This window comes from Portunus trituberculatus, chromosome 46 (genome assembly GCF_017591435.1).
Source record: "Portunus trituberculatus isolate SZX2019 chromosome 46, ASM1759143v1, whole genome shotgun sequence".
NCBI lineage: Eukaryota > Metazoa > Arthropoda > Malacostraca > Decapoda > Portunidae > Portunus > Portunus trituberculatus.
In genome coordinates, this window is record NC_059300.1 from 33,745,690 (window position 1) to 33,758,710 (window position 13,021).

The 13,021-nt window shown below is 45.0% G+C and overlaps 1 protein-coding gene across 3 annotated transcripts in view; it reads right to left on the bottom strand.

The window, feature by feature from the left end:
* The window catches only part of LOC123519858 (zinc finger protein 64-like), a 181,090-nt gene that overhangs the window by 58,968 nt on the left and 109,101 nt on the right, over positions 1 to 13,021 (bottom strand). For all 3 annotated transcript variants that reach the window (XR_006679115.1, XR_006679116.1, XM_045281447.1), the window contains exon 6: positions 12,861 to 12,938. Coding sequence is in view for 1 of the 3 variants with exons in the window: in XM_045281447.1 (XP_045137382.1) it covers positions 12,861 to 12,938 (78 nt within the window). In the remaining 2 variants the exon portion in view is untranslated. The remainder of the gene's footprint in view (positions 1 to 12,860; positions 12,939 to 13,021) is intronic.

Below are 13,021 nucleotides of genomic sequence, written 5' to 3' on the forward strand. Positions count from 1 at the left end.
GGTTCACGAAAGGAAATGCCCAGTGCTCCTGGTACCTCTGGCAGTGTTTATGGGGTTGGGGTTGGCAACAGCCTTCAGTCTACCATGCCCGGCGGCCACCCCACTACCCAGGAAATGGAGGTCGGTGTCTGCCATACAGCTCCCATGACTGGCGGCCAGACTCCTTTCCAGGATGTTGAGGTTGGCGTCTACCATATGGCTCCCATGCCTGGTGGCATGCCTGGTGGCCAGCCTATCATCCCATCACATGGATTAGGCATAAGTGAGACCATTCCACATACTTTGGGGGTGGAGCTTGGTGCTATTATATCTCATGGACTTCTCCCTTCCTAGAGTGTGAGTGTTGGTGCCAGCCACAAGGCTCCCATGCTGGGCAACCAGACTCATGTGCCTTGTGTAGGGGTTGGTGTGTGCCCCTCGGCTCCCATGCTGGGCGGCCATCCCCTTCCTAGCAGTGGTGTGAATCATATAGATCCTGGTAAGTCTGCGCCGTCCAATTTTCCATTTTTTTCATGAGGTTTCTGTTGAGGCTGGCCGACCAACTGCTGTGCCTGGTGGCAGTGGGGTGGGCCAATGTCTTTCAGCTCCCATCTCAGTTGGCCACCCTCTTTCCACAGATGAGTCTTATGAGGATGAAGAGGAGGATGTGGCTCCTAATCAAGTAGGTGTTTCACCTTTTTTACACCTAATAGGCCAGGTGAGAGATTATCTTCATCTTCCTGCTCCTGAGACTCCTTCCTTGTCCCACCTTATGGGGGTAGAAAGGGCGCATGGCTCAGTTTTGTCCCCAAGCCCACTTTTTCTCTCCCATGGTCACTTATGAGCTCAAGCTGTCCGTGAGGAAGCCCAATGCAGGTCCTTGAAGAAGCTTAAGCCTTGCTCCACATGGTATGGACAAGCCAGGTCTTTTTATCTACTTGAGGGGGCTTCTCTGGATCCTCCTCCAGTTAATGAGGAGTTGGGGGGTTTACGGCTGGTGGGCAACCCGGTGGTCTCTAAATCTTCCCGCCTGTAGGCGCAAATGAAGAAATTGTGTGGCTCCATAGCTAACATTGCCTCTTGGACAGACCAGGTGTTGACTACTTGGGCTGGTGCTGCTTCGAACACGGAACAGGATGTTTTGGAATTTTTGTCAGCACTGGCCAAGGCAAATAAGGACATTCTTTGTCCTGCTGTGGAGCTACGTTGTAGACTCCTTATTTTACGGAGGCAGGCGGTTGTGGATTCATTGCCTTGTACCTTTTCTGACAGAAAGAAGCACCAGCTCCTTTCTTCTCCCATTTCTGACGTGCTTTTTTTATCCTGCGGTGGTTGCCAAGGTACAGGAAGACAAGCAATTAGCTGCCCAGCAATGTGCACTCTCTTCCATGGTGCGGGGGTTAACATCTTTTCAGGGATCAGTCTCTGGGTCTCGTGGGAACAAGATAAAAGTTCAGATGAGGAGGTGTATTTTGTAGTTCCTCTTCGTCGGATCCGGTCCCCAAGCACTCTGCTACAGTGGGATCCTTTCGGGCCAGGGATTCTCGCAGTGGCGGACCCCATGGCCGGGGTAGATCTTGCTAGGGAAGCAGTTTGCTCTCCTGTGCCTGTGGGCACTTGCCTGCAGCAGCAATGGAGAGAGTGGATAGAGGTTGGAGCAGGAGAGTGGGTAGTGAAGACTCTGCGTTATGGGTATGTCCTCCCCTTTCTGCGTCCTCCTCCTTTGTCAGGCGGACCAATAGAGTCAGGTGTCCTTGGACTTAGTAGTACAAGACATGTTAGCCAAAGGGGCTATAGAGCTTGTGGGGGTCAAGCTAGAAGGCTTTTATGCCGGGTCATCTAATCAAGGGAGCTCCCTTTGTAATGGCACCTCCGGAACAGTCTGTTTTCCAACGTGTTCCTTCACTGTTGGGGTGCTCATCTGGGAGACTCTCTAGGCTCCGAGGTTTGGTCTCCACAGGAGTGAAGGTTTCACATCAACCACCTGAAGATGATGGCTGTTTTCCGAGCACTGCAGTCCTTTCAGCAGGAAGTCTCAGGCACAGTGGTGTCTCTCATGTCAGACAATTCGACAATGGTGGCCTATTTGAGGAACTTGGGGGGCACTCAGTCTGAGTCTCTCTTGGGTCTGGTGGGGGACATTCTCCGGTGGTGCGAGGACAACTCGGTCTCTCTTCTACCAAGGTTCGTGCCGGGATGGAGCAATGCAGTAGCAGACATCCTCAGTCGCGAGTGTGTGGGGTCAGAGTGGACCCTGCATCCCATATTGTGCAGGGAGATCTTTCAGGTGTGGGGTGCACCACAGGTGGATCTGTTTGCCAATGCCTTAAATCACCAGTTACCTCTGTGTATCTCCCCTGCCTGACCCGGGAGCTTGGAAAGAGGATGCTTTTGCCTTTCCATGGGAGGGCTTGGATCTATACGCCTTTCCTCCCTTCCTTCTGATTTGGCAGGTGCTAGTTCGAGTCAGAGATTCCGCTTGTGTTCGCATGACTGATTGCCCTGCAGTGGCACCAGGCAGACTGATTTCCTCTGCTTCTGAGTCTGCTTGTGGACCATCCTGGAGTGTTGCTGCAATGGAACTCTCTGCTCCGCCAGCCTCATTGCTACCTCTTTCATAAGTTACCAGGGGGTCTTCACCTTCATGAATGGAGACTCTCCAGCATCTCTTCCGCAAGAGAGGCTTTTCGCAAAAGGCTGCTAAATTTATCGCCCGTCCAGTCAGAGTCTATCAGGCACTCCGCTAGTTACTTTACCCCACGATGAGTATGTATCTCTGATCACAGTTCTCATTTCTCTATCCTTCAAGTAATTTTTTGTCTATTCAAGCAAGGTTCCACGCAGTCCTCCTATGTTCTCTAGTTTTGAAAGAAGTCTTCCGTGTGGGACTTTATCAAAAGCCTTTTTAATGTCCAGATATACTGTGTCTATCCATCCATCTCTGTTTACAAGTCCTGCAATAACTCTCGAGTAAAAGCTTAATAAGTCTGATATACATGACCGCCCTGTCTTGAACACAAATTGTCTGTTCAATATGACTTGCTCCTCTTCCAGAAATTTAACACACTTTTCTTTAATAATTATTTCATATAACTTCCCTACGATACTTGTAAGTGACACTGGTCTGTAGTTTATTGGTTCAGTTGTCTTTCCTCCTTTAAATAATGGTATTACATTGGCTCTCTTCCACTCTAGTGGAACTTTCCCTTCATTTATTGAATTTTTTATTATTTCCCAAATTGGAGCCAGTAATTGTTCTTTACATTCTTTTAACACCCAGCCTGATACACCATCTGGCCCCACTGCTTTTCTGACTTCCAACTTATCCAGTAATCTTCCAATATCCTCTTCATGCACTGCAATCTCCTGTAATCCTTGGCAATCCAATGTCCTGTTAGGTTTGTGAAATAATCTTCTGCAGTGAATACCGCTTTGAAGATCTCATTCATTATTTCACATATTTCCTTTTCTGTTTGGTATGTCTTGCCTTCTTTAACTATTTTTTAATTGTTTCCTTATTCTTTGTTTTGCCATTTATAAACTTGTAGAAAAGTTTGTGTTCATCTTTGCTTTGCTTTTATCCACTACATCTTTCTCAAAATTTCTTTCTTCTTCTCTCCTTACTCTAATATATTAATTTCTAGCATCTTTGTACTGCTGTCTGTTATAGTCATTTCCCTGCTTTAAGAGTTTCTTCCACGCTTTATTTTTTGTCTATTTGTTTGTATGCATCTAGCATTGTATCAATCATGTATTTTTTTCTGAATCCTATAAACAGGAACAAACTTTTTTACTCTTTCGTTGTATTGTGATTCCTTTTATGCCACCCTTCTCCTCTAACTTCCATAGTAATCTTTCATGTGGCACTTTATCAAACGCCTTTTTCAAATCTAAATAAATAGTCAATCCATCCCTCTCTCTCTTGTACTTTATTAACTATTCTAGAGTAAAAACTCAATAAATTTGTTACACACGAGTGACCTTTTCTAAAACCAAATTGGCTATTTGATAATAATTTGTTGTCTTCAAGAAACTCAATCCATTGTTTCTTTATTACTCTTTTACACATCTTGCATATTACACTAGTAAGTGATACCAATCTGTAATTTAAAGGTTCTTACTTCCTTCTGCTCTTATATATGGGAACCACCTCAGCTCTTTTCCATTTTACTGGTACTGTTCCATTTTCTATTGAGCATTTTAAGATATTGTATATAGGACTTGCTATTTCTTCATCCAGTCCAATTGCCTTCTCATCTAATCCCATCATCAACTCTTTTATTTCCAGCTTGGTTACTTTAATCTCTTTCATATAGACAGTCTCTCTATTATCCTGTGGTCTTTCAAATTTGGATTCCTTAGAAAAGACCCCCTGAAATTTACTATTTAACAGTTCTGCCATACTTTTTGGGTCTTACACCATCCCGTTCTCTCCTTTTAACCTTTCTATTGTTTCTTTTTGCCTTATTTTTCCATTTATGAATCTGTAGAACAATTTTGGTTGTTCCTTACATTTTTTGACAATGTCCTTTTCATAGTTCCTTTCTTCTTCCTTTCTCACTTTAGCATATTCATTTCTCGCTGCCTTGAAGTTTTCCTTATTTACTGGATTTCTATTTCTCCTCAACCTTTTCCATGCTCCATCTCTTTTCTCCTTTGCCCTAGCACACCATGCATTAAACCAATCTTTCTTTCCTTCCTCTTTAGGTGTGTGTGTGTGTATTTACCTAGTTGTAGTTTTACAGGGCCAGGGCTTTATGCTCGTATGGCCCCGTCTCCATATCTACACTTATCCAATCTTACCTTAAAAGTATGCACACTTGTTGCAGACACTATTTCTTCATTTAAACTGTTCCACGTCTCAATACATCTTTGCGGGAAACTATATTTTTTAATATCTCCAGACATCTTGCCTTTCTCAGCTTTTTACTATGCGATCTGCTTTGAATGTCATATTCTTCTCTCAGGATCAGTTTCTCATTATCCACTTGGTCCATTCCGTTGATCAATTTATAAACTTGTATCAGATCTCTCTCCCTTCTTTATTCCAGGATTGGTAAATCCATAGCCTTTAATAGTCTCTCCTCATATGTTATCCCTTCAAATTGTGGAACCATTCTTGTAGCCATTTTTTGTAGTCTCTCCAACTTCCTTATGTGTTTCTTTTTATGAGGGTTCCACACTACTCCTGCATATTCCAATCTGGGTCTTATTATAGTACTTATCAATTTCTTCATCATTTCTTTGTCCATGTAGTGAAATTATACTCCAATAATCCTTAGCAAATTCCCCCCCAGATGGGAACCACCTTATCATTGTGGGGGGGCTTGCATGCCCCTGTGACCTGGCGAGCTAGGCTAGAGGGGGCTTAGGCGCCTGCTCTGCCCTTTCGAGGGGAAGAGGGCTACCCATGCTAGTAAGGTCACCAGTGAGGGGCCAGACTAAATGGTTCCTACGTAGGCTGCCAGTGGACCAGCGGAGCCACCCGCTGGAGGGATCGCCCAATAGGGGCCGTCCTGTGCTGGATGGTTGGGTGTCCAGGCTGGGATGCTTTGGGAAGGGGGTCTCAGCTCTGTCGTAGACAAACATTTGTATCATGTGGGGCCTTTTTTTTAAAACGACTGGTCCGCATGGGGACGAGGTACCCCGTCCACGGCAGCCAGGGCTCCCTCCCATTGTAGTCCCAGTAGGTGATTTCCCTTGCCCCTGGAGCCAATTTTTTGTGTAACTTTATATATACAGTAAGGTCTCGGTTTACGTCAGAATTACGTTCCTGAAACATGACATAAGTCGATTTTGTACGTAACTCGAGTTTCCGTACATTTCAAAGCAAATTATTGAGTTTTCAACCAATCATTGTTTATGGTAATTCAGGTAAGTTAAAGGTTATATCATTATATTATTTACAACTATGTAGGAATATGTAACACAAGCTTGTTTTTGTTGTTGATTAGGGCCACGAACGCGAAGGACTGCAGGTTGCCGAGAGGGATGGACGCCTGAGGCCGCCAGGAGGGTGGGCAGGTCGAATGTTGTGACGCCCAGGGCGGACAGCTGGGAGCATAGTGCAGTGTGGTGGGAGTAGAAGCGTGGGCAGCGGGGCAGGAAATGCAATAGGAAAGGGCAATAGGGATCAGCAGACAGGCGCAGACGGTGCAAGTCAGCTGCGAGTGTCGTGTGGCCAAGGCGAAGGCTCCAGAGTTGTTATTTTGTGATGGGTGTGCGAGCCCTCAAGGTCGTCAACCTCCTCGTTGTCATGGTAACGGGCTTCCCATTTTCTTCTTCCCTTCCTCACACACAGCTGCTGCCTCCCTTCTCATGTCTTTTAATTATGTCCTCTTTTTCTTGTAGCATAATGGTTTTCCTTTTCTTAGCATCACTACTGTCACTAAGAAGTTTTCTCTTTGGTGCCATTGAGCAAGATACTAAGAACTTGAGTCAGTAAACGCAGAAGTAGGATAACACTCTTGCCAGGGGCGATAATGTGGTGGAACTGAGGCAGGGTGTTATTGTATTCAAGAGTGAGGCGGGCGGTGTGGCGGGCAACCACCAACAATAACAATAAATCCTGCACTTTACGATTTATAAATTTTCAATTTTTTTTAATCTTAAATTGCCTTATAGTGGACTGACGTAACTACAAGTTTGACGTAACTCGAGACCGACTTAACTCGGGACTTTACTGTATGGTTAAACACAAAAAACTGTCAGGTTCTCGTGAGGTGGCTGACCTGGCCCGCGAGACGTCATCTTCAGGTCTGAGTGGGAAGGAGGATTCCCTTCCACAAGGGCCTCCCACAGCAGTCTCCTGTTCTGAGAGTTCTTCTGAGGGACGCATTTCTGCGGCATGTGACTCCCTTTGATGGTAAATGTTAATCCATCATTTTCCTATCATGCCTTCTACTCACTTCTCAAGGCGTTTGGTACGGTTGTTCGCATTCGACTGGTTTATGATAAGGAGTTTCCTTCTAACCGCTGCTATGTGACATTTATGTCATGTGATGAAGCCCATTTGGCTTATGAACATGTAGCATCTCTGCCCCTTGGCAGCTCTGGCTTTAAAACTGAATTTCTTCAGTCACGTAATATTTCAGACAGTGACATGGATTACATCCCAAATGTTTCTGAAATATTACGTGACTGGAGAAATTAAGTTTTAAAGCCAGAGCCGGCAAGGGGCAGAGATGCTACATGTTCATAAGCCAAACGGACTTCATCACATGACATAAACGTCACATAGCAGCATGGTCCTTCTCACCTTCTTTCGTTCCACCCTCCCAGACCAGACCATGTTCACATCGGCCCTATCAATCTTAGGGTGAGGCGTTTTGTTTCTCGCCCTCTTCAGTGTTTCTCATGCTATGGGTACGGTCACGGCAAAAGCTCATGTAAGGAAGCTTCTCGATGTGGTAATTGCTCTGCACTAGACTCACATTCTGAGGAGCATTGCAATGCTGCTGCTTATTGTTTTCATTGCCGTGATGCTCACCAGGTACGTTCCAGGCAATGCCCAAGGTATCGCCTGGAGCAGGACATTTTACAGCATGTTAATAGTCAGTTCATCAGTCTCGGTAGCGGCCGCCGCAAACTCCTGTACCGCCAGAAGGACGGTACTGGTGCGACATCCTATGCTTCATTGGCTGCTCGCTCTTCAGCTGAGTCTGCCGGTCCGAAGACAACTTCTGCTACCTCTCGCTCTGTTGGGGCAGGTGGTCCTGTTCATCTGGCTAATAGGTTTGCCCTTTTGTCCGACGACTCAGTTGAGTCATCTGTAAGAAGTGACGGGAATAATTCGGATATGACCAATGTAACTCATGTAGTGGATGTCCATTTGCCCCCTGCATCGCCTAAGCCTTTGAAGGGACTGACCAAACGGCACCGCGGCTCTGCGGAGTCAATAGATTTAGCTCAGCCTAAACAATTTAAGGTTTCTCCTGGTGTACATGATCGTGAGTCCTCCAGGGACCGTTCTGCAATGGTAGCGCCAGTTGTTTCTGTCCAGCCTTCTGTGACGCCCTCCATCTCAGATTGGGCTTCTTGTGATGAGGACGGTCTTAGCATGGAGACGTCCGATGATATTGTCACAGCCGTCCCTCGTGGACCCGCTGTGTCAAAAAGTGCAGTCCAACCTGACCCTCATCCTCCGATGACCGGTAGGAGTGATGATGGTTCGCATCACTCACCGGTAGGCAGAAAGGCTGCGGTCCAACGACGCGGCACATCTCAACTCCCGGTGTCTTCTCGTCGCTTGATTATTTCTAGTCAGGTGAGTCACCAAGCTTCTACAGTGGAACTGTAGAGGCCTTCGCACCTCGTGCGGGAAACTCCGAGCTTTACTGTCGGAGTTCTCCCCAGCGAGTGTAGCTCTACAAGAGACTATGCTAGGTGATAGTACTTATTCTAGTCCTCCTGGCTATCGTGCCTTTTTTAGAACTCCTTTCTCCGAACAGGGCCACCACGGTGGCACAGCTATCCTAGTCCGTCAAGACATACCTGTGGGATGAAGGTGCTAGTAATCCTCGTGGGGTTTTAATCGGTTCTTTTATTGAGGATGAGGGATTAGAGGTTTTAAAGTTTGGGGATGTTACACATTTCCACAGTCCTACTGGAACTTTTACAGCTATCGATCTTTCTCTGTGTACATCTAATTCTTTCCTTAATTTTAATTGGCGGGTCCTACCAAATTTACACGGTAGTGACCACTTTCCGATTTTATTAGAATCCGTGAACTCTGAGCCACAGTCTCGGCCCCCACGCTGGATTTTAGACAAGGCAGATTGGCCTCGATTCACAGACCTTAGCTCTTTTATCCGTCCGCTGGCTGACTTTTCTACTTGTGCTGAGGCTATTGACTATTTTACCGATTTTTTACAGTCAGTAGCACTTCAGACAATCCTTAGGACGTCCGGTCGCTTTACTAAGCGTCCCCTCCTTGGTGGAATGCAGCGTGCACTAACACTGTGAAAAAGAAAAAGGGCAGCTTTCTCTTGTCCCCGGCGACATCGTGGGTACCCGCAGTGTCTGGACGCTTTTCGACGCTGCCGAGCTCAGGCCCGCCGCATTTTGAAAGAGGTACAAAGAGCCTCTTGGAAAGCCTGTGTCTCTTCCATTAACGCCCGCATCCCTCTTACGGATGTCTTCAACAAAGTCCGCCGAATTGCTAGGAAGTTTTCTGCTCCTTCCCCACCCGTTTTGTTGTCTGCTGGGCGGAGGGTGGCAGATCCTAGGACTGTCGCCCACCTCTTCACAGAGCACTTTGCCAGTGTTTCCCAGAGGCATCCTGCAGCCCTGGGCCTATGTCACCGCCAGAGAATGGAATCTCTCGGCATAAATTTTTCTTCCACTGGAGGGGAGTCTTATAATATCCCCTTCTCTGCCTCCGAGTTGCGGACTGCTTTGTCCCAGTGTCACGACTCTTCTCCTGGCCCAGATGATATTTCTTATGCCTTCTTGCGCCACATGTCTGACCATGCTTTTACCTTTTTATTAAATCTTTATAATATGATTTGGCATACCGGTGACTTTCCATCCTCTTGGGCTGTCGCAGTGGTTCTCCCATTTCCGAAGCCTGGGAAAGATCACCTCCAGGCTACGAACTATCGTCCTATATCTCTGACATCCTGTATCTGTAGTGTTGGAAATGATGGTAAATGTAAGACTTATGTGGTACTTGGAGAGGGGAAGTACTTGTCATCGGTACAGTATGGCTTCCGAAAGATGAGGTCTACTACTGATGCTCTTTTATCCCTAGAGTCTTCTATTTGTGAGGCTTTCGCTAATCACCACCACCAGGTAACCGTTTTTTTTTCTCTGGAGAAGGCCTACGACACAGCTTGGTGTCATGGCATTTTACAGTCTTGTTTAATTTTGGCCTCGTGGCCACCTTCCTATTTTTATTCAGCAGTTTTTATCCAGACGTCTTTTACGGGTTCGAGTGGGGAGTGTTCTCTCCGATGCTACTGCTCTAAATGACGGTGTCCCACAGGGAAGTATTCTTAGTGTTACTCTATTTGCAGTCGCCATAAATGGTGTTATAGATACTCTACCAGATGGCGTTCACAGCTCCTTATATGTTGATGATTTATGTATTTCTTTTGGTGCTGCTAGGATGTCACTGATTGAGCGAAAGCTCCAACTGGCAATCAATAGGGTGTCCAGCTGGGCCAACATAAATGGTTTTCGTTTCTCCACCTCCATGCATTTTTGTCATAATCGTGGCGTCCATCCAGATCCCGATTTATATTTAGGATCCCGATTTATATTTAGCCAATAGATGCCTCTCATGTGTGTAGGCCACTCGATATCTTGACCTATTGTTTGACAACCGTCTTACTTCGGTTCCCCATTTCCGTTCTCTTAAAGCGTCTTGCAGGATGGTATTATCCCTTCTTCAGGTTTTAAGTCACACCTCTTGGGGTGTGGACAGGGACACTCTGCTGCTTCTGCACCGTACACTTATACTTCCAAAGCTGGAATACGGCTGTGAGATCTACTCATCCGCAATGGATGTACAACTACGCATGCTTGACTCCGTGCATCATGCTGGGGTCTGCTTGGCTACGGGTGCATTTCGGACATCTCCAATACCTAGCCTTCTAGTGGATGCTGGTTTCTGGCCGCTCGACCTCCAGCACCAATCTTCGATTTCCGATGTTGGTTTCGCACCCACCATCTTCCTGATTCTGTCCCTTGTCTGTCAATATTGCGGGACTCGCGTTCGCAGGCGTATGTCACTCGACTGAGTCTACCTAAACCTTTTGGCCTTCGAGTGGCAAACCTCATGATGGATTTGTCCATCGATCCCACTCCTGTGTACTCTTTCCGGCTCCCACGAGTTGGTTATTGGCAGCTTACGGTTGTTTCATTATGCCCTCCTGCCATGGATGGCAAGGATTTTCTGCAAGCTATGTCCCACACACAGTTTTTAGAACACTTTTTATCCATTCTGATGATATCCCTGTTTTTACTGATGGTTCCAAATCCGACGCAGGCGTTGAGTTTAGTGTGGTTTTCCCCTCTTTTTATCGGTCTGGCAGCCTTCCTTCAGTAGCCTCCGTCTTTACTGCAGAGCTGTCTGCCATAGTCCTAGCTTTACAGATTATTTTTACTCTCCCGGTTTCATCTTTTACAATTTTTAGTGACTGTCGCAGTGCTCTTACTGCTCTCTCTTGCACTGTCTCCCTTAACCCTTTGGTTTTATCAGCCCTGGAGTGGCTATATCTTCTCACCAAACGAGGATATCGTGTTGGGTTCTGTTGGGTCCCTGGTCACGTAGGTGTTCCAGGGAATGAACATGCAGATCGCCTCGCTAAAGAGGCAGCAAGTCACGCTCCATCTCCTGTCCCTGTTCCCTTTCGAGACCTATTTCATTCTATTCGTGTGGCGATTGCAGTAATTTGGCATAGGAGATGGTTAACAGGGGTCGCAACCTCGAAAATGGGAGAGATCACTACTTCCACTATCTCTCAGTGGACATACACCCATGTCCGGGAACGATGTTTACAGACTTTATTGGCGCGACTGCGTATAGGTTACACGTACCTTACACAAAGGTACCTGCTGACCAGGGACCCTCAACCTTACTGTGATGACTGCCTGGTGCTGCTAACGGTTCGGCACCTCCTAGTGGAGTGCCCTAGTTTGACTGACTTAAGACACCGCTACCTCTACCGCTATCGCAGTAGAGATAGCGGTGTCTATTATATCTCAAAGGTCCTTGGACCAGAGTGCCTGGCCCAAGGCTATGACGTTTTCATTTTTTTTGGAGAAGCTGGCCTTCTCTCAAAGCTGTGACTTTTACTTTATTTTACTCTTATGTATTTTAATGTTTTATTTAGGTTTATAGTATTTTATAGTTTTTACATTTATAATTGTATTGTTTTTAATAACTTTTAATTAGTTTTTTTTAATATATATATACACGTTTGTGGCATTTAATTTATAGTAGCAGCGCCATAAATCTAAAATCCAATCCAATCCACCTAGTGCTGCCACGTGGTGACAACCACTAGTTCTGAAAACTCATCATGATGGGTTGTGCAAGCCTTAAAGCTGCACTCAGTTTTGTGTTTTGATACACAATATTTTATTGTTAATGGACATAATTTATTATTTTTTCAGCAAATATTATAAAAAAGTAACGAAGTAGATAACACATGTATACATTAATTTTATTAATTCATGAGGTGATTTACACATGTGTAAAATAAATGTTTTATGATACTTGTATTATAATTATTTCTTAAATGATGCAGCACTTTTGCTACTTAGACTGTTTTCATGTTATGGTGAGGAATGAAAACTCTTGGCATGCCTACAATCTTGGTGACAAGTAATGATCAGTGAGAGGGAAAGGTAAAGGTATAAAGAGTCCTCTTAATGAAAATATGGTTATTTTTTTATCACCACCATATATATACAGCACTGACTGACACACACAATGTGCAGTGCTTAGATATCATGTCTTCAGTAAACAAAAAATAAAACATACAAAATTATCAAGTAATAGGAAAGAAAATATGGTTGAGTACATTAAGTACAGATATACAATCTTCTCTTTGACAATCAGACAACTGTTGCCTTCATGGTTCTCAGCTTAGTAAACAACAAATCTCACCAGCAGCCACAAAAGTGTTTCTCTTATTCATTATTCTAAACCTGAGATTTATAGTTATCTTAGTAAAGGGCACATAGCATCTCAAATCTACTTCATTGTTGGACAATATAGATTTCATAACCCTCAATATGAGATCAAGTTGTATTAATTATTAAAATAAAAGGGTATTTGGGGATAAGAAAAAAAGTTCACAGAGCACCTTAGTTTTTATGTTGTCTAAGACACATCAATGAAAAGTGCATGCCAATGCCTTCTCATTACTCACCTGGGATAGAACAGAGGAATCCACTGCAGCATATATATACTTGTCACCTGCCATGATCACTTGTCCAGGAACTGGTGCCTGACAGGAAAATTAAGTTATTTAACTTTCTTGATACACTGAATAGCAATCATAAATATAAACAAGTCATATCATTAACGTCT